The sequence below is a fragment of the Melanerpes formicivorus genome, unplaced genomic scaffold, assembly GCF_026170545.1.
Source record: "Melanerpes formicivorus ecotype bairdi unplaced genomic scaffold, bMelFor1.0.p_v2 SCAF_3, whole genome shotgun sequence".
NCBI lineage: Eukaryota > Metazoa > Chordata > Aves > Piciformes > Picidae > Melanerpes > Melanerpes formicivorus.
The window spans coordinates 17666564-17692187 of NW_027142355.1; the positions used below are offsets into that span (position 1 = coordinate 17666564).

The 25624-nt window shown below is 36.0% G+C and overlaps 1 protein-coding gene across 1 annotated transcript in view; it reads right to left on the minus strand.

Annotated features, from left to right (window-relative positions):
• Positions 1–25624, minus strand: part of SEMA3A (semaphorin 3A) — a 169045-nt gene that overhangs the window by 14553 nt on the left and 128868 nt on the right. The window contains exons 7-14 of the mRNA XM_068167882.1: positions 21564–21706; positions 21041–21155; positions 20873–20942; positions 19667–19811; positions 15235–15454; positions 9716–9807; positions 6824–6865; positions 1715–1872 (exon numbers count right to left, since the gene is read on the minus strand). Of these exons, the coding sequence (XP_068023983.1) occupies positions 1715–1872; positions 6824–6865; positions 9716–9807; positions 15235–15454; positions 19667–19811; positions 20873–20942; positions 21041–21155; positions 21564–21706 (985 nt within the window). The remainder of the gene's footprint in view (positions 1–1714; positions 1873–6823; positions 6866–9715; positions 9808–15234; positions 15455–19666; positions 19812–20872; positions 20943–21040; positions 21156–21563; positions 21707–25624) is intronic.

Here is a 25624-nt window from a genome sequence, read left to right on the forward strand (position 1 = left end):
GAGGAGTGAATTCTGCACTCCAGTGATTTCCTGTAGCCATGCAATCCAGTTTAGTCCCAGTAACCATGCCCCTTAATCCCTGTAAGAAGAGGTCCCAGCCCCTTTACCCCGATAGCAACAAAGACAGATAAAGATAAAAAGCCCTATTTCTTCCATCACTGTAGGCAGATAAATGACAGGCTGATGTGCTCCATGGTTCTGGAGATCAGCTGGGAGTAAAAATGGGTGCTAGTGAATGATAAGTAGAGATGAGGTTCAGGGGTAAAGATTAGTAGGGAGGCAGCTAAGAAGAGTGATTCAGTGATTTCTGACCTCACTGCCTCCTTCAACATAAAAGCAGTGCTAACCACACTGACTTTGAACTCTTAAAACTTCCAGATCAAATCAATCTTTCAGACTCCTTGAAGACCTCACTGTTCCCTCTCCTCTCTTCCTCCAAAGAAATTGCCATTGCCATAACGCAAATTTGAATTTGGCCCAGGCAGCTGCGAAAATCTGACCAGCTCTTCTTTCAGGACGGGTTTCTTCTTTTTAATTATTTTTCTGAAGAACTTCACAAAAGGTTTGTCTCAGATTAACTGTGTTTCCTGTTGGAAAACAGAACCTGATGTTTCATAAGCAGCTTTTTCTTTTGTCATCAGTATTTGTTTAGGATACATCCCAATGAAAACTTTGAAATTTTAATCCTCTCCATCTGAAACATCTTTGATAAAGATGCTACTTTCCACCCTTCACCACATTTCGCCTCATACAACAACAAATTCAAATCTGGAATTTGGCATTCCCATGTTCTCAACTAAGTATTCACCCTTAATTAAAAATAAATAAATAATGATAAAAAGCTTCTTTATGCATATTAACCCTTGAATTCCTTCTTTTCGGACTGGGTTTAATGTAAACACTTCATTATCATTTTAGCCAATTTAACATGGCAATCTCAACACTACACCAATATATGTTCTTATTTGCATGTGCATTCCTAACTTCTAGTTCAGTACCTAAGAGCTGTTCAGCTTATGTACTTTAAAAGTTTCAGAAATAAAGGCAGGCAAAGAAAATATTACTTTAAATCTTGAGATCAGGCAACTGAGACTTTTAAATTTTTGATTAAAATATTTTTTCACATGCAGAGTATGCTTTCCCTTAACCTTTGCATTGCAAAGCTTTAGCATCAGTGCAGAGTGAATGTGAAATGATGGTTCTGATCTGGTAGCATTTAGACATTTATCAGCACATACAAATTATGATTTGAATAATAACTGTAACATTCTGTATCACTAAAAAACAACTTACCCTTCATGACCAAATACTTTATAAATATTTGCTTTGAATTAGAGTTCAAGAAAATGCAGGGTAATTTACTTGGACAAGTAATTTTTTTTGTTTTAATATCAAACTCCCTTGTCATATTAGAGAAAAGGATTTTCTATTTGCTGTGTATTATTGAACATAAAGTTATGAATCCATATCAGAAACAACTCTTTTCTGAATGTTTTCTTACAACAGCTTTTTAAGCCACTCCAAGAAGTAGCAGTGTTCACTTTAAATCAACCAAGACTTCATATTGCTTGTAACTCCCACAACTGTGTTTTCCTTGGAAGAGAAAGGGCTCCAGTTAACCATCCCATGAAAAATCTCCAAAGCCCTCTGGTCATATTGAGACCATCAGTTAAAACAAATAGCAAACCATGCAGACATCTGAAACTGTCCCTACCTCTTAGCAGTGGGGAAGTAACGTGAGCAAGAGGAACCATCCCAGGCACAGTAAGGGTCTCTTGCAAGGCAACACTCAGCACATGCTTTTCCATACACATCACAGCGGTGCAAAGGAAGCTGTGAAACTCCAGTGGCCGAGCCAATGTAGAGCTGTTGCTGTTACAGAAGTTAAAAAAAAAAACAACTCAAAAACTGAATTAAGAGGGTTTTTCTTGGGAAAGTATTTATACATACATACATACATATATATATGTAAAAAATAACAAGTTAGGGCCATTACAAACACAATAAAGGATCATGATCCTGATATACACTAAAGGAATGAGAAGAGAATTGTCCTTAGGATACAAAAAAATTAAATAGGAGGAACATTGATTTTTGTGTGAAGCTCTCAGTGGTTCCTTGAACAGCAAATTAAGTTACTCTTCCATTTATTCTTTTCTATTCAGATACTTGCACTGGGAAAGCACTAGAATCAGGAACAGGACCCATTGGAGAGTATGCTTTTTAGTTAAAAGAAAAATAAGAACAACTTGAACATGACTTTCATTTGTGTATGTTGGGGAGGAATATAAAGTAAATTATTTCATGATGATGCTAAGATATTTCAGTTTGGAAGTGCTACCATGCACATACTTCTCTGCAGGTTTGATTAATTTTAACCCTTCATACTGTTTTCTATAGGTCACATACTTTACTTGAAACATATCTTTAATGAGGGAAGACGATTTACTTTATTTTGGATGAAAAGCACTGCTGAGAGGAATATGGAGCTCAAATGCAGAGAGAAGCCATGAAGTGAATAAAAAAACCATGCATACAAAATGAACTACAGCTTTGTATGGTATCACAATAGAATATCTTGTCTCTCTCAATTTCCTCTCTGATACCAAATTCATGTGGTTCATTAGGGAAGTTGGTCCCCAGAGGGATATAAGGAAACTGAACTACTGATCCCACGTCAAAGTCCAGAGATATTTCAGCTTAGCACTAATTCACAAAGAAAAGAAAGTATGACTGCAGTAAGTAAATACAGTTCCTTCTGAGATACAAAACTACAGAAAGAATACATAACTAGATAATAAAAAATTAAATGGTGTAACCCTTCTGACACTGTTGTATCAAAAAGTCAAACTTGGTCACCCATGGTGGAGCATTTAGTATGTTTCTCTTTAAGGTCTCACTTCAAGCAGTCCCACCAAGGAAATAAAAGCTTGGTGCTTTTGGATTTGTAGTTTGTTTGTTTCAGGTTTTTTTCAGGAAACATAGAACTAGTGAGGAAAACAGGATTTCAAGAAATGTATAAAGTCTTTATCTCCTGTATTGTCATATCCCAGAGGTTCCTTTTCCAAGGAATTCAAGGATGGAAGGTGAATGAGGTCACCTACAAATTGGAAATGATGAGTACTAGATACCAAGAGACCGCAAAACAACAAAACTCATAAAAGGTGTTGTGTTAATTTCTTTCAGAGACAGCAGCTTGGCAGTTTATGCAGACATATTAGTGGTAACAGAAACATGCCATGCTTTTATATAAACACCAGTATTTTCTCAAGGAAACATGACAAGGATAGCACTTAAAGGAAAATTCACCGGTGAACTGAAAACTAAGGGCTTCCTGAGCAGCTGCTTCAAGTCTATTATAGTGCCATAGCTGGGTTATAAACCCACATTCTCTGGGCCAGATTCTCTGACTGCAGAGGGCTCTACACCTTAACCATACACACTGGTCCCAAGTTAGTATTGTATTCTTGAGAAGCAGATGAGGGGCAGCAGGCATGCTAAGCTGATTCTCTCTAACTTAAGTCACTTGACCAAGTGCTCAGCTTAGGGGTACATTCTGCAGTAAAAAGAGCAGCAATTCAAGCCTTAGGTGACCTAACTATTTCTCAAGAGATGCCTTTTCTCTTTACTGATTATGAAGGCAGCATAGGTCAAATTAGAGCTTCAGTTAAGTATCTTAAATGTCCAGATGGTATTGATCTGAGTCCCATGTAATTGAGGCATTAATACCCATATAAGCATGTAGTAATGTGTGGTGCAACTAATATAAAAATCAACCCAGAGAAGGCACATGGGAAAACAAATAGTTTCCTATGTACCTCTGTAACCAATGTAATTTTGTCAAAAGTCTTTCCCTGATTTCTAAAACCAAATATATTTGGAATTAAAGAATGACTGGAATAAAAAATAATAAAAAATAATTTTATAAAACAGGCCAAAATAGGGTTACCTAAAGACTCAGTTCCTTGTAGGTAAGTTCAGAGTTCAGTCACTGAACTACAGCATGCGTTTCAGATGCTGCACAGCCTGAAGGCTGTTGCCCTGTTTGCCACTCTTTTGATCATGATTTTAGACTTCAGCCAGTGATCGTTCTTCTGAACACTAGTAATACATAAATCCACACAATATGCAATCCAGAAAATAGTAATAGAATGATTTGTACCAATGGTCTGACCTTACTTTGCTATACACAGTCAAACTGCCTTTTGGGCAAAGAGTTTCTCTGAAGAGATTGTTAATCTAATAAATCAGTTGATTATCAGATCAAAAGGGGGGTGGGGGGGTGGGGTGGAGCGGAGTTTGCCCTCTAGAATTCTTGCAAGACTATCAAAACTCAAAAAAAGCTGAAGAGATTAATGTTTTCAGCAATATAGTGGTTTCTGTTTGCCCCATAATGGTGTCCAAAATTAAACCATTCCCTAGAAGTCAGATACAGCAGAGAATTTTCTGTTTTCAGTTTAAGTCTTGAAAAATAACATATGCACAATAGTTCAGTGAGCTGTTTAGTGACACAGCTTTTTTTTAGATGATTCTTTCTATGTGTGCTCACTGTGAACTGAAATTGTGATCTCTGAATAAAATTTACAACTTTGTGAAAAATGTTACAAAAGTCATCACTTAAAGACTTTCTGAAAGTCTTCACCTGGCCTTTGATTAAGAATCTTATTGAGGAGGAACAAAAGCTCTTCCAAGCAGTTCACCAGACAAGGAGATGGCATCTATCAGCTAGCAATCTACTTGTTGTTTTTTTTCCCACCTTATCAAAAATCCAATGGGATTTTGAAAGAGAGAACCACAAACCTGACCCTGAGAACAATATGAGAGCTTGCCACAAAAAAGTCACCTTTGATTGAAAGCCAGGTCTGGCTTTTTGGCTTGCTTCCACATTTGTAAATCAAGGGAAAAATTATGGAGGCCCACCTAACAAGTTCAGGGCTCAAAGTCACTCTTGCACAAGGTACTCATAGAGAGAGGCATGGGGGCCTTTAGAATATTATATAATTTAAAGCTTAAGCTAAGTTCTGCACCTGAAGAGTTTGTAGATTTTGGTGTTTAGGATGAAATGATTCCTTTAAAGTTACTCAGTAGGATGTGCTGGTTTTACTGTTTACGTTCTGTGCTCCTGATTTCTACAATGCATAGAATTATCATGCGGTTTATATGAAAAACTCTCTCCTTATCAAGATGCAATGAGTAAAGTGTTTGAGTTATACAATTACAGCCTTTTTAAATCATAAGCATAAAATGGAAACATGTTGCCATATACTTGTTTGATACAGAAACATAAGTGCCAAAAGCTTGTCAAACTGCATCAAGTTTCTGTCAATTTTAGCCTGAGGCTGGTTGATTTTGCATGAGCTAAACTCTGCCTGCATAACTTGTGTCTTATGCTCTTTTTAAGCTTTAGACAATTTTAGCAGTGTAAACTTGTTTTCAGAAGACTCAGGGTAAATTGTAATCTTTCCTGAATAACTAAAAAGGCTTTGAAGAAGTGTATGAAAATGTGCGGTCCATTATCAGGTATGATTGGCTGCTTTAAGGGAATGTACTTATAAAAAGTCCAAAGCAGAGATTTTTGGTGTGATATGAACACACACACACAACCTTCTAGACTGTTTTTATTTGTTTGTTTTTTTTTAATATCTCAGTATTCGATACTACAGGGTTGGGGGTTTTTGCCTGACATTTTTGTTTGTCTCATGTAGTAAACTATGTTAGAACAGTGTCTCTAAACAAAATGTTTTTTGTCAAATACATGAACGGTTTCAGACAGATTTCCTAAATACAGTGAATTATAAATGAAATATGAGTTAAATATGCATTGCTTCAAACATAATACTGGGTTCTGTCTATTACAGAACAAATTAAATTTGTTTAAAAATATATAGAGTGAGGTAGAAGAGTCAATCTACTTTATCACACTAATTTTTTAGTGCACCCCATCCTAGAAGTAATGCCAAATAACGACAATGACATTAGTAGAAAAGTTAACGAGTGTGAATAATTTGCTTGTATTTACTGAATGAGACTTCTGAGACAGGAAATGACAGTGGCTGGGATCCATCTACCTAATTCCAGTCAGAACTCTAAGATACACCTCTAACATTCACCTCAGTCCTAGACTACAACCCAATGTTTTTTGCGCTACTACATAATTCATCATCTGCTTCACAAAGAATAGGCTGCCCAGGGAGGTGGTGGAGTCACCATCCCTGGAGGTGTTCAAGAGGGGATTGGACGTGGCACTTGGTGCCATGGTTTAGTCATGAGGTCTGTGGTGAAGGGTTAGACTTGATGATCTTTGACGTCTCTTCCAACCTTGGTGATTCTGTGGTTCTGTGTGATTTGCCTGTATTTGCCCAGAAATACAGGTATCCCCTTTATTGTAAATCAGACAAAATTTTACCCCCATCCATCAAGAAATCCAACTCATTTTAGGTATGGTTTGGTCTACAACACAGGCTATAATACATTTATTTTCTTAAAGAAGTTAGTTATTAGTTCCTCACCAGACAGTAAGAAATTCTGGTGTCTGGAAACCATATCCTAACCATATCACAGTACCAGAAGGCCATGGAAAATTTGCAGTAAATAAGATCTAGTCTCCAGACAGATGCTTAGCTTGTGTTTAGTTTCCACTCTATGAGTATGTAACACAAACTAGACCTTTCTTTATCCTTTGTATGAGAAACTACTGCTGTTTATGTACAGGAATGGGATGCTGCTGCTGTAATTAATATGTCTCTACTGACAGCCAAGTTAGTGTATCTAAAAGACAGACACCAATAAATATTGAAAAGTGATTTAAAGTTTGTGCACATACCTGTTTTGTGGAAATCTTCATTGCTGAAATAACAGTGGGTTCCTAAGGAAAAAAGAGAGGTAAAATATAAAATAAGTTCTACAAACATAAATGTTCTGCTAGGATACTATTTGCCCAACCTAGAAACTCTGAAATTTAACAAGACACTCCTTAAAAATAGTGTTTCCTGTTGTCTTTTGCAGTGGAATAGTTTCCAGCTGTAAATGAATCAGAATTCATATCAGACTGTATCTTTGATTGCTATGTTGATTGCAGACATATCATCATTTTCTATTATTTTTACAGTTTGTGATTACTTTGTTAGTAGTCTCACATCTTGAAATTACTTTATACACTTAGTATTAAAACTACATTTAATGAATGTCACAGGTAATAGTAAAAACAATGACTGTATCAAAATACATAGATACATTAAAGGTGATAACACTGAAAGAAGAAATGTTTTAAGCATATCAGGATGATAAACCCATTCCTGTAGATTTTTTTATATAAGAACAGACCTTAATACTAAGCATAATCTTGTTGACTGTACCATGCAACTGTACCATGTGCAAAGAAGTTAACTCATACTTGCAGAACACGGAACTGGAGGGGTTTTGCACCCTGGAAGACCCATTATTTAATAAGCCAAATGTGCTGCTAGAAAAGTTCCTGTTCTCCTACTCATAATTATACTTCTCTGTATCAAGCAGATGTCAAACCAATATCTATCTTCTTACAAGACAGACTGTAAGAAATATTTAACAGAGTATGTTTAGCTCTGATCAAAACCTGTTACATGTCTTAGGCCTAGCTGTTTGAATGAATTTTAATCCTGAGAGTAAAGGTGACATAATACAGCTACAAAATGTTCAAGTCAATTCTGTATGAATTTTATTCCATCTAAAAATCTGCTGTTGATCCCATGCATCATACTTTTGGTTATATACATTAATAAAGTCCTTTTTAAGACGTGTAGCTTTCAACTTGCTTCTCCTGAGAGTTTGATACGGGTCAGTGGATGTGTACTTGCCTTGATAAATGGATTAATAGAACTTATATTAGTAAGCATCAATTAAATGTAACATATGAATGAAAATGAAACTCATTAATTTGTTTGATCAGCTGTTCAGATAAGTATTTCACAAATGGGGTCAAAACATGCATTTGTTATAAATGTAACGGATATGGAAAACTTTCAGTTTCATGGAATTATAAATGAAAAGCCTTGTATTCAGGCTTTAAGCATCAAAATACATTGTTTATAATGCACATACGGTCTTCAGTAACTAAAGAAAACTCACATCTGGTTGAGGTACATGTAAAATCTATTGCAAATTCTCTACCGAAGATCTACATTTTATGCATACAAATTCTGCTTATTCCATTGAAGTACATTTATGCCTCTTTAAAACTTAAATACATGCCAAAGGAGATCAATGAGCTTTCAAGTAAACCAGAACACCAAAATCCTTTTGTGTAATGAATAGATACGCACGTAAAGTAAAATACCAGATCTGAAATTGCCATTAACCATCCCACTTCTGTAAATCCTTTCTGAAATAAAACTTAACTCCATTTATTTTCTTTCTTTCACTATCATATTTCTCTGATCTCCTTTACCATGGCACTTCTATTTGATTTAGGGAAGAAATTCCTACATTATCAACAATTTCAACAATTGCCAAATTACCCTGCATTAATGTAATGACTTTTGCATGTATAATAAAGAAAAAAAAAAAAAACTAAGAGCCACACATTACTCATCCCATTTTTTCCTTGCAGTTTCTACTTTAGTGTTCTGTCAAAAAAAAAAATAAAAAAAAAAATCCCCATTTCATGTGCTCATGAAACTGGATTCTCTGCAAGATTGGTACCAGCAAAGGTAAGATTGCTTGTAGGAAAAAAAGTAAAAATTGAAAATATTAATCAAAATATATACAAGCTCCATTTAGATACATTGCTTCTGTTCAGAAACCAAAGATAAAGGCATGGCAACTTAGCATGATGAGGACATGTCACTGGGCCACCGTGGCAAGCTTGACCCTGTGGTCAGTATATCTGGCATGATGTAATATGGGGTTCTGTGAGCACACAAACATTATCTTCATGCTGACCTCACGCTCTCAGCTAGGTATCAAACCACAAAACTCTGGAGCCTGTGAAATGGGGCTGCAAAAGAGCACTAACAAAAGGAATAACATGGGGAATGCAAATGACTCTTTGTTGTGTACAAAACAAAACATTCCTGGGTTTTGTCTACAAAATGTTTGAAAGGTTTACTCAACCTTGACTTGAACACTCAACCTCAAGTGCCAATGGAATGCTTTATGTTTTAGGTGGCTCAGACAGAAAAAATGGAAGAGATTAATTTTTGCCAAAAAAGTACTAAAGACAAGGGCATGTTTATGGTGTCTCTTGTGAAACCATGAAAATGTGATTCTATAGTCACCTTTGAAAATATAAATACTTTCTTTGTTTCTCAGATTATTAGGCAGACCACTGTTTTTCCTTAAATATCTTCCCAGTTATATTATTGCTGACAGCCTGAATAGTGTGAAGAGTTCATGCAAGTATAATATTTGTGTATTGTATATCTCTGTGGGAGAAAACAAATAAGCATTGTTCCCAGACTTGCATAGATACATACAGCATGTAATGACACAAATATTCAGAGATACTAATTTACTTTTTAAACCACAAAACGAGCCCAGAATGTAATTTCTTTTATCATTAACCTCCAGCTAGCACTGAAAGTTTCAAGGTTTATTTTGACTAGTGTCTGAGTCGCCAAGTGACAAGCTAATTAGAGGATTATGCTAGACTATTCCTTCACCAGACTGCAAGAAGTTTAGTTTGCAGCTGTCCACAGAGTAATCTACAACCTGACACTTGAAATTTAGCTGTACTTACCCGAAAGACTGTCATTTCTTCCAGCAAGACTTCCTCTAATTCATGCCAAGTCTCCTTAGGAATTGAAACCACTTTAAGAACAGTTCCAATATCTTGAAAAAAGGGAGGGAGAGAAATATAAATAAATAAATAAATACGTAAAGAAAACAAACTTTTCAGGTGCATAAGATGCATTCTTCAGCCTCGGAGCAGAGTTTCTTTGAGTATGCAATTATTTCACACATACAGATTGTTAAGCTACATATGTCTGAGCACTCATTCTTCAAAATACCAACCACATTTTAAATAACTTAGGCATTTCAATAGGACATTTCACTAGAAGTCTTCCAATTATGAAAATTCAACAAAGAATATAAATACTACTATAGTTATTAAAGAATGAAAAGAATTGAAATGCCATTTAACTGACAGTATAACATGACAGATATTTCAGTCATTTAATGAGGAATGAAATGCACTAAATGCACTCAGGCATGTTTTACTGTCCATTTTGAGTATGAGGTTTGTCATTCTTAAAACATATGTGAAGATGCTGTCAGAAGCTCAGCATGGATATAAAAATATCTGGACAAATATTGTTAGACAGATGAAGCTGCTAGATCTCTTAAGTACATACCATCTTCCCTGTGTCAAATAAAGTAACCAGGATATATAAACCCCTTAAGACATCTGTATTTCTTTCTGTGTTAGATACTGGTCTTAACTGAGGGATAAAATCAATACAGCTTGCATCTTCTGTTTAGAAATATTGGCAATCCTAGACATCAGTAAAGGCTGGAGGATGATGAAATTGAGAGGAGCCCTGAAGAAAAAGACTTACGGGTGCTGGTGGATGAGAAGCTGGACATGAGCTAACAGTGTGTACTTGCAGCCCAGAAGGCCAACTGCATCATAAGCTGCATAAAAAGAATCATGGCCAGCAGATTGAGAAAGGTGAATCTGCCACTTTACTCCACTGTGGTAAGACCTCACCTGCATCCTGCTTTGCAGCCCTCAACACAGAAAGGACAGAGACCTGATGGACTGGGTCTGAGGACAGCCACAAAAGTGATCAGGGGACTGGAACACATCTGCTCCAGGAACAGGCTGAGGGAGCTGGGGTTGTTCGCCATGGAGAAAGCTCCCAGAAGACCTAACAGCAGCCTTCCAGTACCTGAAAGGGGCCTACAAGAAGGCTGCAGAGGAACTGTTTACAAAGGTGAGTAGATTTAGATCAGATGCTAGCAACAAGTTCTTTATCATGAGGGTGGTGGAACACTGGAACAGGTTGTCTGGAGCTACAGTCCTTAGTTTTGTGAATATGAGTGGAACTTAAGACCATCTTTGGTTTACAGCTTTTGCATCTGTTTTAATTGTTCCATGAACAGAATTTTCAGGGAACAACAACAAAAAAGTATAATTTCTAGGTTGATATACATCACAGCAGGATCTGTGAAATGGAAACACTCTCTAGGTGACTTTTCCTTTTAACTAGCTTAGTGACATGTAGATGCATCAGAACTAACAACTACATCCCTGAGGACTTTTAACATTGCACATTCTACAGCTGTAATAGATTCGGAAAATGTAAGACATTTTAAACAGATAAACTTCTCAAAGTAACAGAATTATAAAGGTCAACTTTTTCAAAACAGGAAAATCAAAATGCACAAAATCAAAAACATATTTTGCATATATATTTGCATGTTAGCTGAGTATCATGATTAAAAAAGATGGCAACTCAACACTTTTGCATTGAAAATACATATAAAATTGAAACAAATAGATTGCACAGGTCGAAAATGTTTTTATAGGGTGACTAAATTAGAAGCTGTGGATTTAATGAAACAATTCTAGTATTTCCACTCCTTTATGTAGATTTTGACAATCTGATTATTATTTGATTGAAATATTTTTATTAAAATATTTTAGAAATCCTAGAATATCCTGTAGCATTAAGATTTTTATTTTCCCAGCTGCTTTCCTTTAAGATTTTGATTACTAGGTATGTATCAAGTTTAGAAAGAAATTACTTTCTTTTTGTCATAAAATATGTACATCACTGTTTTCTTTCATTAGTCACAAATTCATAGATTATTGGGAAGAAAGGAGAGAGAAAAAGAAAAAAATAAGTTCTTTCTTCAACTTCAATAAAGCAAAGCATAACTTTTTTATTTAGGCAGCTACATGTACAAATTAATACTGTATAAATTGTTTGGAAGTGGATTTAGATATGCTACAGAGTGAATATTCAAGAATTCAAGAAATATTGAGGAAAAATATGGAAAAAATGCAATATAGGATTTAAAGCATCAGAAAAAAATCCTTATTTCTGCAACAGAGTAATTCAGAACATCAGATCATTTAATATTAGTTACATTTAGAATTTAATCAATTAGTTAAATTCCTTAATTATCCTAATAAACTGATGACTGCAGTTTTGACAACATACATTGTATGGGAATAGAACTCTGATCTAATAAATATAACAGTGTAGCAATGTGTGTTGGACTGTAACTCTCAGTCAAAATCTACGAAGTGTCATATTCGAGAAATAAAGTGGGAGTTTTGATAAAGCAGCGGAAAGGAAACTGTGGGTACTGAGCAGATACGAGTTCCCCACATAGTGTTTCACACAAAAGGACTTCCTTTTAAGTGGATCTTGCAACAATTACAATTGCTTGTTGCTGGAGAAAATCTCTGAGGTCAAAGATACACTGTGTTAATCACTAAGGCGACTCTGGTCAGGCCACAGGTACTGAAGTGGGGCTTTATCTGAGTTCTAGATCAAGTTTTACAGAGTAGTATTTCAAACAATTTCACACAAATGGAATCGGGCTTTTCCTGGGCTCAGCTCAGTAAGATAAGATTACTGTTATTAATTTGCTTTACTGACAGATGTACCTTGACTGTGCCAAATGATCCCAAACATCAGACACTCAGGATATACATTAAGTGCCTATCTTAAATCCTGTGTTTTTCTGATATAATTTCAAACATACCGATATGATTTTATTTCCATTGTGAAACACACTGGTACAATCACAGTGGGAAAGAAACTGCTCTGCTTAAGATTTCACCCACAGGAAAGGAAAATGTGACTACACTGCATGGCTATTAATTACAATGTGTTCAATTATCATCAGTTATTCAATGAAAAGGGGGGAAAAAAAAAGTACTTCTTCAACATACTGATGCTCAGCAGTATGTGGGAATAATGTAGATTGCTGCAACATTAATGGGAAAACACAGAGAAATTATCTAATCTGATGGGACAGACTTGCACAGAAAAATCGAGTCATATCCCTGAGAGTTTAATTCTGGCTTTGACATAGGTTCAGAGCATCAAATGGGAAACTGGAATGTGACTAAAGCCTGTAATCTGCTTCCCCATTTGTTCATTGCTTGGGGAAGATGTAGTATGTACTGATTGTGTTTCTGTTTCTGGTTCCTTTGACCTGCAAGAAGAGTGCAGCTTTCTGTCAGAAGGCAGGCAGGGCCTCAGTTCTGCCTCTTTTCCTTTCCTTCTGTGTGGGGGATGCCCTTTCCTAGTATTGAAAACAGCAATAAGGATAGTGAGCTCAGAAGAGCATGTAGCATCATTTGTGCCTGAGGCTCAAGCACAGTTGTAATGCCTGTTCTTGTACCATAAGGGTATAACCTCCTGCTGGAAAGAGACCAGTTTATATGGACAAAAGTAATATTTCAAGAAATAATAACACTCTGCACTTAAAAAATCTCATTTGGCAAGTGCAAGTAATAGTCTTTCAATGCTTTTCTTGGGCACAACTCTCAGCAATGTTGGATGGGATCCAGCACACTTACCACATACCTGAATATTAGTGGTTTGAGGAACTGAGTGCCTAAATTCTGAACTCAAAGATAAGAGCTAAATATCATTGAGAGTCTTTCAGGGGAAGACTTTGCCTGATTAATTTAGATAAGAAGCACCATGTCTGACGATCACTATCTAGAAGGTACAGCTCAGGTTTAACCAAGTCTTCCTGTGCTGTCTGAAAAAGTGATAGAAATCCCTGTGAAACTATTCATCTAATAGAGGTCTTGAAGAAAGTACAATGAATCTTTCTCTGGAAGTACTTATCTCTCTTCATTGCAAAAGCCAAGGCATCTTTCTTAGACTGAATGCAAAACTTTGGTGAAATAAATGGCACCTCTTGTGCTCAAGAAGTAGACATAAATCAGCTCCTTATGTTTGTTCAGCATCATGCTCTGGGTGCTGAAGGGCTTGTTCCCTTGCATCTCAGCCAAAGGGAGTACTGCCATTAATTTTATTTCTCAATCAGGTCACAGAAGCCTTGTTGAAAGGCACAAAATACTGCCAATTTTGGATGGCATTGAAGTCTCTAATGTGCAATGGAAAATATATGTGTTGAGTAAAATCATATGAAACTATTTTTCAAGGTTTTATGCAAGAACATATTGTAGTAGTGGTATCTAATAACTCAGTTCACAGCTCTAAAGACCTAGATTATTTTCTTCAGAGCTACATTTCCTGCAGTAAATGTTACGAATCACTGTGTATGCACTGTGTTTAGTACACAAAGCTTCATCAGCTCTCAGTTTACTCCTAGTTTATTTCAAGCATCAACATGAAAGAGACTTTGAGATTTATTGCTTTGGACATCTGACTTTAGGGCTGGTGCATCAGAACTGTACTTACAACAAGCCTAAAACGGGACTGTTATAAGACAGTCAGATATTTTTTGGTCCAAAGCTGAAAACAAACAGTGGGGTTTCGGTTTGATTTGTTTTGACTTCATGATGTCAATGTCTAATTACTAAAAACTAGGTTCAATAGAAGTTGAAAACACTTTTCTTCAACAGAACCAAAACCAGTCAACAAATGGAAAATCTTCAAAGGTGAAGATAAAAGTTCTACCAATTGGTAATCAGTATAGTTCTGAAGGCCTGAAGCTAGGCAAATGTTAAATAAAAGGCTTTTCTGAATACAGATTTCCATTTCTATAAAATTCCCAAGCTGTACTAATTCTGGAAATGCTTTTGAAAGGATATACATTTCTGTTTGAATACCAAATCTTCTTAAAACACTGTATGTGCCAGATATCTTCATCTTAAGTAAAACAATGCACTTTTCTGGCTAAAGAGCTGAACATCTTAAGGCAATACTTAAAAGGCACACAAAACATTTCCCATACCTGGATACATGCTTCATTCATGTTAATACTTCTCATGCTGCACTCCAAAACAGGTACCTCAAAATGCTAAATTATAATTAATAAGACAAGATATTTCTAATAAAATTTCCTAAACACAGTAGTTGAACAGAAAGTGGTTTGATCTTAATCCATTTGGAAAAGACCCTAAGGGATTAAGTTATGCAGGCCATGGTTTGAACCACTTACAGTGAATGTATGTAACCAAGTCTTCCCCACATGCACAGTTTTGACCATTGCCATAAATTTTTACAGGCATACACTGGGACATAAATCAGAGTATCCACTTTTATCTGATCTATGTCTCCGTAATTCCTGGAGGAGCACAGACTCAGGACTTCTCACCTGTGCCAATGAACATCACATCATATTGGCCATCTTCTGCATCTGCTCGATCTACTACTATCTGTGTGAACTGGTAATCCACATCTGTTTTGATCATGATTGGACGGTGGTTGATGGGGTACACTGGGTTGTACATGGCTGGATGACTTCTTGCAAATGTTATAACTTCATCAGGAAGGTCCTTGGTGGAATCAAAGCCTCCAAATGTTTTACTGGGACACTGAAAATAAAGCGGAAAATTATTTTCATTTTTATTATTGATCACTAGAATCATATTAGAAATCCATCTCATCAAAATCATCCCAATTAGTGCAGTCTATAGTTATGTATGGCAGAAGACCTCAGTGTTTCATGACAGACAACAAAAGTTAATTCTGTTACTAAAAGCCTCTCTTTTTTTACTTTTATGCAGTGCAAATCCTGAATTATCTAAAATATTTCAATATGAGACAAGCAAGTTTAGTGTTTGTTTAGGTATACAATGGAAAATTAATTAAGATGCCACCACCTTAGTTTCAAAGTATCGTCCTCAGAAGTTGACTGGAAATAAATTCCTCTCCTAGGAATCAAAACCTTAAATACTGGGATAATTATCTGTCCTACTCACTTTTCAAACTCTTACTTGCCTCAACAAGCCTGTGTCATCCAAGTAGTCCCAGTAACATGGATCCTGTTACACTAAATCAAATCAAATGAGTCATGCCTGAAATGTATCTCTTCTCTCTCCCATGATTCTAAAGAAAGCCTCTTGTGAATGTTGCTGCTCATACTGTCAGTGTGAACAGTTAGATGTCTTGCTAAAGAACCAAAACAACTTCTTGCTGTTGTGTGTTGTACAATAATGGAAAAGTTACAGTCCTTTTGGGATTAAGCTGGCAAACATAACACAGTAAGAGTCCCTTTGCCCCCTTATACTGCCATGAGTAGGCCTGATAATTTTGCTTCTAATCTGTGAGAAGCAGAGAATTTTCTGCTCACATTCTCCCAATGTGAGTAAAGTGCAGAGGCTGAAAAAAGGAGGTAAGACCATGGCTTTGTTATCCACAAAAATATTCCTCCACTTTCACCTACTGCATGTCCCCATGGGCAGACTCAAGGACTTTGGCTAATCACCATGTTTGCCCTCAACTCTTCTGATGAATTGGTAAGTATTTTCTTAACAAGTAGGAGTTACTTTAAAGTAAGCATTAGTTGAATGGATAAAGGAATGAGCCACAATGGTATTATATCAGCAGTTCAAAGGTATTTGGCAAAGAACTTGGTATTTCCATCCTTAATGTGTTCAGCTACCTACTGAAGGTATATAAAACTCTCAAAATCAGTTGATGATAATTGTTTGTGGCATTCAAACTGAAATATAAAAAGCTGGTGTTAAAATACCCTAGGTAATTTGCCCTTTACATCCACATACAGAGTATCTTCCAATTAAACTGAAAATCTAGAGGACAACATCTTATTAGCCAAGAATACAGACCTTGCAGTATGCTCTGCAGAATAAATCAATTGCCTTTGCTATCACCTTGATCCAAATTATTAATAATTCATCAGAAATGAAATTAAAAAATCAATGTTGTCAAAAAGAATAGTTATACTCAGCAAAGGATTGCTTCCAACATGGATATAAAGTGTAAATTGTCCCTTTTTGGCATATTTGTTAGTAAGCAAATTCCTGTATTTTATTCCATCACATGGTATGGAAGGGAGAAAGGGAATGAGGAAGACTTTTTGAGAAATGCATGTGGTGCAGACTAAGCAAAAAGTATATTATCTGCTTTATTGTGGCAATATTATTCAGCCTTTTTATTATGATACCTTCTTGCTCTCTTATACAGAACTACTGCAGAGAAAATCAGGTAAGCTTTCTATAATCATTGGACAAACTGTCTCAAAAATTGTGTTACAAATTCTGCACTTCAAGTTTGCTTTCCATCTTGATTAATATGATAACCACTGTTCAATATTAGTTACTCAGATTAATTAGACAATATATGTAAAGTGCTTTAAGTATAAAAATCACTACACAAGAACTAAGTATTGTTACTTTCAGCTGGGCAAACAGTATAAAAAACATCACTGTTTAACTGCAGTGAGATCTAGAACTGAACAACTGTAAGAAGCTCAGGTTTTGTTTCTCATTTCCCTTTCTGTCTCTTGGAAAAGGAAGCCACACATCTGACAACTAAAGAAACTTCAAAACCTCTATTCTGTGTTCTCAACAGTTCTTCAAAACATTTAAAATACATCCAGCTTTATCACTTTAGAAGTAAAAGGCTTCTTTTTAGTGAGAAATGCCTTTCATTTTAAAATTCAGTTTTATCCCACAAATACAATAGAATGAGTTTAGCAACTGTGAGGGGAAAAAAAAACTTTTTCAAAGTGGTGGGCACCAGGATTAGAGACACTGTCAGTGGGCTAGGAGAAACTGATGGCTTCAGCCACTCTTTAACTCACATCACTTACAGTGGCATGGCCTATTGCACTACATGATACCATTGCAGGGCTATGTAGAATTGTATAATTTGCCCTTAGGCAAGAAAATGATTTACAATGAAATCTACACAACTGTGCACTTTCTTTGTGAATCTTAGTATGTTACAGTGAAATTGTAAGGATCAAATCCACTGTGAGAGAGTAGTCAGAAAATAAAGTGTGTGTAACTTAACTGTATTTCCCTGCTTTCAAAAAGGTCACTTAGCCACTGAGGGGTTGGATTTGGGTTCCTGCTTTTATGCTTGTTCTTGAGAATTTGATCGAGTTATTCTTCTGCTTTATGGATCTCAGTTCAAGACCCTCAAACAAGTCTTGGAATAACCCACAGGCTCTGAGCTGTGTTGTCAGTCCCAAGGGCAAATATTTCGTTTGTGCATTCAGAATACCAATAGAGCTGTTTCAGATCTCTGCTAAGGAATGAATGTAACAGAGCCACTCTATAGCAGTTAGTTCTTAATCTCCGGCTATTTCTGTAATAGAAACAGTCTTCTTCGTTTGAATTTTTCCATAGTATCTATTATTCGATTTTGTTTAGAAAGGTTAATCAATACTGGGATCAAAGAGGAATATAAATTAAAAAAATAAAGAACATTAACTTCTTTAGTCTGTCAAACTGAAAATAAGATGACATTAGCTACACAAGACATACCAAATTTATCTACCCATTCACATTTTCCTCAGGCATGTAAAACAATACAACTTCAAAAAAATCCTCTGGCATATCAGCATTAATTAGAGTAATTAAAAAAAAAAGAAGAGAAAAAAAAGTTCAGCATCAAGAAAGAAATTATACCTCTTCTATGCTGTCCTACGCTGCAGAGCTTGTATTTAAACTCTGGAAAAAATTAGGAATCCCTTTAGCAGTCATAATGAGGAAGTGAAGAGTGCTGAGGAATCTGGCTGTCAGGGAGCCACTGTTTTCTTTTACTTAGATGAAGTAATTTTCATTAGTCTGAGAATATACATTGTCTTAACTGTTGCATATCAGTTGAAAGATCATGTTTGAAAGAACAATTTCAAAACATACCAGAGAAAAATAAAAATCTGATGATTTAAAAGAAAGGACCATTGTTATTCCTGGTTTGTTTTATGCCTTATATTTAAGGAGGCCCTTAAAAGACTATTATAGACACATATTATTTATGTTTATATGTATACACATGTTCACATATATTTAATCTTTAGCAATGACATTTCAGAACTTAAATGGGACAAACTGATTCATGCTAGCTAAGAAGCTATAGCAATGTATACAACTAATGGTTTTTTTTTTTCATAAATGTCCCATCTTCTTAAACTATTGGTAATTTCAGAGGCTATTAAATATTTCTAGAGCGTGATGACATCCCTTGGGAATTGTAAATATCCATGTCTTATATACATTGGTATTTTAGTCATTCATAATCCAGAAGCAAAGAAACAGGTAGAAGCATAAATTTTAAAGAATGCCAGTGGAATTTAGAAATTATCAGAGTCACTCTATCATGCACTGAAGAAATATCTGTCTTACTGTACTAGAGAGTGATCGAAAGTTTCTTAACAGTCAGGCAGATGCTCTGTTTTCTGTCCATTCTCACTAAGAATGGCTCAGCCAATATTTGGAACAAAGACACATTCCAATGCAAGGATAATGCAGAGTAATTTATTAAACATTTGACTTTCAGTAAAGTTCCCCAGCAACTGCTCAAGCTTCTGCTGAAGTTGTTATTAGGAACATTAAAATTAAAATCCAAATTAAATTACTGTTACAGCTTCATACTTTACAAGAAAATCAGTACATTTGGGATCTGGAGGAATTGTTAGCTTTCCCTTCTGCCACTCTACCAACTTTATTATCTTGTTCAGTTCCTCTCCTGAATTTCAGATCACAGATCAGGTAAGTAGTGAAAATACTTTCCATAGCTTTCCCTTTTTAGATTACTTTATTTATTAGAGTACTTACTGTTCCTGGCCGTGGATATGGTACTCGCCCTTGGTAGGGAACCCACTGGTAGTTTGGGCCATCTCGGTGGGCATAGGGACCAAGAAATACCCTCCTCACATCAGTCATGCTATACATACACACTGCTGATCCCTTGAAGATATTACTAAAAATGAGGGGAGAAGAAATCAAATCAGGTTTTTTAATAGTTGGTTTAACTGAGTGGAAGAGCAATGGGAATAGCAGCTTGTTGTTTTTTAATTTATTGCATGTGTTGATTATCAAAACCCTGACATGCTCTCAGAGCAATCCTAACTCACCTCCTGGAAAAATTGAGCATACAATCTCTCAGACATTTTCCTTAGCAGATGGCTGCTATTCCACAGTTTAAAACACATTGTCCCCAGAAAGGCAAAGCCCCAATTTGAGTAAACATCTACAGAGCTGTCCCTAGAGGACTATTCAATTCTTTCCTACACTTCACATTTTTCTATTTTTTTTTTCCAGCAGTCTCTTCTGTCATTTGGGTAGCACACAGAAAAATCTCAGTGCTGTTTTTACCTTGAGATTTCTTACAGAAGACAGTACAGACTTGTAAATCCCCCTCTCTATGCCCAGTTATCACCAGGGACATTCCTTCTGTTTAGAAACTAAATCTTTTGTCCATCATAGAAAAATGTGGCAATGCAGCAAGTACTGCAAACCTTCCTCAGGCCAAAGCTGCAAGTATAATTTTTGTACTTGATGAAAGTACAATGAAACCAAAACACTCACATCACAGTTACATGTGATTCAATAACAGAACTTTTGAAAGATAGCTAAACTTTCCAGACTTTTGCAATATTTCCCAGTAATATCTCCTTGAGTAGCAAATTTCTCACACTATGGATTTTCTATTTTACTCTGTCCCTCAAGCAAGCATATTTATGCTTGTGTTATTGTTCCAGGTCTGTGTGGAAAGGGCTACACATTTTGATCTCCACAATAAAAAGTCAATTCAACAGCAAGAACAGCCTAAGAAACTGGCACTCTTTGTTATTACTCGCTTTAGAGTGATGATGTACATTGCTCATAACGAACCTAATTCATTACTTCTCACTGCCACTGACTTCGCAGTTCAAAGGTTAAGAAACTTTTGTGTGTCTTAAAAACATTTGTAACAAAGAGACCTCTTTAAAACAAGCAGCCACCCAAGTGTCCATGCAAGTAAAATGATACGTTCTGTACCTGGAAGTTGTAAACACTCCATAGACTATTGGATTTTTAGGGTCTTTGGAGTTCATTAGGAACACATCCTCTGTAATAATAACAAGAGACAGAAAAGAAAAATAAGTTAAATTCATATGGATAATACCTAAAAGCATTTCTGCATTCAAAGCCATTTCTGCCACTTACGCAGTTCATCAAAGTGTGTGTCAATACCATTGGGTCCTGGCACAGAACAAATCAGACGTGCTTTGAGGAATGTTGTCCATTTGTTAACAAGGCTCCTGTGTCCACCAAAGTCATTCTAATAACAAAAGTGTTTTGCATTAATATCTAGTTACAGTTTTTTGTTTGCAGTATCAAGTACAGAGAAAAAACACAGTAAAGAACCATGGGATGCTACTTATAGAAAACAGAAAAAAGAATTCACCTTCTACGAGCAACAGCATTATTGTGTTGCCAAAGACACTAATTCTGAATTGCTTTCATTTTACATTGAATTGAAACATGTTTTATAGTAGCATATCATTAAAAAAAAACAAAACAAAATATAACAAAACCAACAAAAAAACCAAAAGCTTTTTATATATTGTAATAATAAATAACACTGGAGAAAGATAAACAGGTAGAATATTTTGCTCCTGAGCTCCCAGGCTGCTAGGTCCTGGTAAAGCCAAAGGGATTTATTCTTAACTGGCTGGCACCAACTTACCTTGCAGATCTGCCCTATTCTGGCGTGAGTGGCTTTTCCGGTGTGCTCTCCATCAATTGCATTTTCACGGAAGAAGAAATAGATTTTGTCATCTTCTGGATTGTCGCTCTCTGGTATCAGGTGAGCACTAATAAATCTAGGATCTGAGGAGACAATGCCATTGTGCATATTAATACCCCATGAACTAAATGATTCATCTTTCTTATGTGAATGAGTTGTGATTTTGCTTCCCAAAAATGAACCCTTGCATCAAGTGGCAAATATATCCACATTAGGCACATCATCAGCATTAACATCTGACAGGTATTTACATTTCTCTTGTGAAAAGATATAGCGCATCAGACCCTTAATGGGAAGGTCGTGAGTTCAAGCCTGCAGTGGGCAGTAGTGTCCTCTCTACTCCAGTCATGAGGTCTGTGGTGACAGGTTGGACTCGATGATCTTTGAGGTCTCTTCCAACCTTAGGAATACTGAATACTGAATAGAGGTGTTTGCTACAGATATTTAATGAACAGATCTTAAGTTTATTATTGAAGCAATTAAATATTTAAGAAATTACTTTGTAAATGGTTATATAACACTACAGCATGACTTCCTAATTCCATATATTTATTACTGGCAATGTTTTATTTCTTTACATATTTTGACTTTGGTCAATAATCTTTCTCTATGTTTCGCAAATAAAATGAGAGAATTATTGAGACAAATGCAATATTCCTAATTTTAGCAACAAGGAAGAATATATAAAGGAAGCATTTTACATGTAGAAAAGTATTAATGTGTTACTGTAAAAAAAAAAAAAAAAGAGCTAAAAATTACACATTTTATAGATATTATCTACTTCTGCACTATGATAATCCAAGCCCAAACAATTTTGTCTCCTTCTAAGAATAGATTTTGTGATTTTCTTGTTCAAGCTGTTGAAATACTTTGTCCTGCTGATCGGGGTTCTTTTGTTTGGTTGTTTTTGGTTTTTTTTTATTAGAAACACTTATTTCTTGATAATTACAGCAACATCATTGTTTGGTGATAAACAGCATACATCAACAAATGAAAACACATAAAATGCAGACATTCTGATTAGTTATGCAAAAAAAAAAAAAAAAAGGTGGAGAAGAAGTTCTGGGAGAGAATTTTGTAGAAATCACAACAGTAAATTTATACCAGTGGTGAATCTGGCACTGTATTATACAGGGATACTTCAGCTGGTACATTTCACTATATTTGGGAAAAAAAAAAAGGCGGCACATCCAACAGATTTACCAATCTGTCTTCTAACCATTTTACATTCTGCTGGGATAACTAATTGTGAACTATATTTAACTACTCATCGAGTCCTGTTCCTATGTGAAATCATAAGCTAGTGTGATGCACTTCAGTGTATGTTTATTGCTATATAGTCATGGAAATAATGAATTGTACTTTGTTTTGTCAGTTTGAACTAACTGTCCTGTGAAACTCATTGCATATATATATATATGTATATATATATGCATATATTTAAGATGTTTGTATTATATGAGTACATATCCCAAAATTTTGTGTGCTTGTGTGCATATATTCTGAGGTAGGCTATGTATGGTCCTGTATCTGGGTTGGGCCAATCCCAACCACAAACACATGCTGGGTGTAGAGCAAGTTAAGAGTAGCCCTGAAGAAAGAGACTTGGGGATGTCAATTGATGAGAAGCTCAACGTGAGCCTGAAGTGCACTCATGCAGCCCAGAAGGCAAATGGTATCCTAGGCTGCATCCAGAATGGTGTGGCCAGCAGGTCAAGAGAGATGATTCTGCTACTTTACTGTGCTCTTGTGAGACCCCACCTCGAATACTGTGCCCAGTTCTGGTGTCCCCATCATAAGAAGGACTCAGAGTTGTTGGAGTGAGTCCAGAGGAGGGCCACAAAGATGATCCAAGGGTTGGAACACCTCTGCTATTGATGATAGGCTGAGGGAGCTGGGGCTGTTCATCCTAGAGAAGACTCCAGGGGAACCTTAGAGCTGCATTCAAATACCTGAAGGGATCCTACAGGAAAGCTGGAGAGGGATTTCTCTTAAGGTGTCTAGCAGTAGGACAAGGGGGAATGCTCTTAAATTGAAGGAGAGTAGATTTAGACTGGATTTTAGGAAAAAGTTCTTCAGTGTGAGGGTGGTAGGACTCTGGAAGAGGGTGCCCAGTGAGGTTGTGGATGCTTCCTCCCTGGGTGTGTTCAAGGCCAGGCTGGAGGACGCCTCCAGCAGCCATCTATTTGAGAGGTGTCCCTGCCCATGGCAAAACAATCTTACTTCTTCCATTTTTAGTGTAGCTGTTTCCCTGAGCTTTGTCGCCTTCCGTGTGCTTAGTAAGTCAATATATTTTTCATCCAGTTATCTCTCCAGAGTCTTGAACCCATGCAAATTTCAAGTATTCACAGTATCATTCTAGAATTTGTCTCTCACAAAGATCTTACTAGCCTCATTTGATGCCTCTTATTTTCTGTCTAGGAAATACCCACAATGTTAAGATGTGGATGAATTGTGCTCTTATACAAGGACTATAGAAATGCTCTTTATTGAATTCTCTGTTCTTTTTCTATTGATTCCTAGCATTTAATATGGATTTGTCAGTTCCTAAGTAGTAATCTGAATTTTTTATGGAACTTTATGCGTCAGAAGCCCTGAATCTCACTCTCCATTGGTGAGGCTCATTCTGCAGCCTATCATTTTATATGTGAAGATAGGCATGTTTTCCTCATGGTTTTCCCCATGGTTTATCACAGCATCATTCATCAAGAATAATTTACTTCATCATTTGATTGCTTAGCTACCCAGTTGCATAAGATTCTTTTGTAATTCTTCACAGTCTTCCTTTGTCTCACTATGCTGAATAACTTTGGATCGTGTGAAAAATGTTTCTCATCCTGCTGCTCAATCACTTTTTCAGATTATTTATAGACACATTATTGATCATCACAGACCACAGAACGTATCTCTGTGGAACTATTTCTATTACCTGTTTTCCACTAAAAGAAATCTTTTTAGACATCTGAAAACATCAAAAATCTGTAATCATCTTAATCTTTCCAACGCAAAACCCCATAGAATAAACTACTAAATTAATGTAATTTCTTTCTAGCATGCATTTTATACCCTTCAAGATACACTGACATGAGGCTGAAGCTAAATGGTATCTAGACTGTACTGTACCATGATAAATATCTATTATTTTATATATCGTCTAACAGGGCTTTCAATGGAATTTGTATCAGATGAGACACAAGGCTACAGCTGGAAAAAATCTGCATCACAGCCTGTGGAAGGATATATCAGAGAAAGAAGATACTCAATACTATTCTGGGCTACTGGATCTGAAGAATCTCTTGTCGGAATATACACTTTTTACAGTCTTAAAATCTTAATTAAAAGGCAGAGAAAAATAAAAATCATTCAACCAAAACATTCCCAAATGGCTGAATGATTTGTTTCTAGCACAATGGGTTTTGTAAATCACAAGATATCGAGTTCTAAAATAAATCACCATCTTACCAGGCATCAAAAAACTAACTTTACATTGGTTTACAAAAATACTACTGTGGGGAGTTCCATTTGAGTCAATAATATTGCTGATAAAGTACAGGTTATATAAACTTGCCCTCAGCTAGCATGTTATTATTCTTTTCTTTCCCTTTCATAATTTTGCAGTTGAACCTAGAAACAATAAAAGAGCCTAGTATTAAAGCAGGACTGTTGCAACAATGACAGCAAAATAATTCAAGAATATGTAAAAAAGAAAAAAATTTTTCAACTAATTATGTCAGACTGGTCAGAGGAGAGAGGTGTGAAGAAGGCAAACATAACTAACACGATAGCCAGAGTGATTGTGAATATGCTCTCTGTATATTTCTTACCAGTGCTCATCTGGGATGAATTCAAATTCTCAATTAGTGATTAATAATCCTAACTACATGCCTCAAATTAAAGTTGTCACACAACCTCATATTAAAGTATGTTCACTGTACACCATAGAAGAGTTTTTGTTGAGTAACACTGGTGTTTGTTACTGAGCAAACCTCAGACTGTTTCAC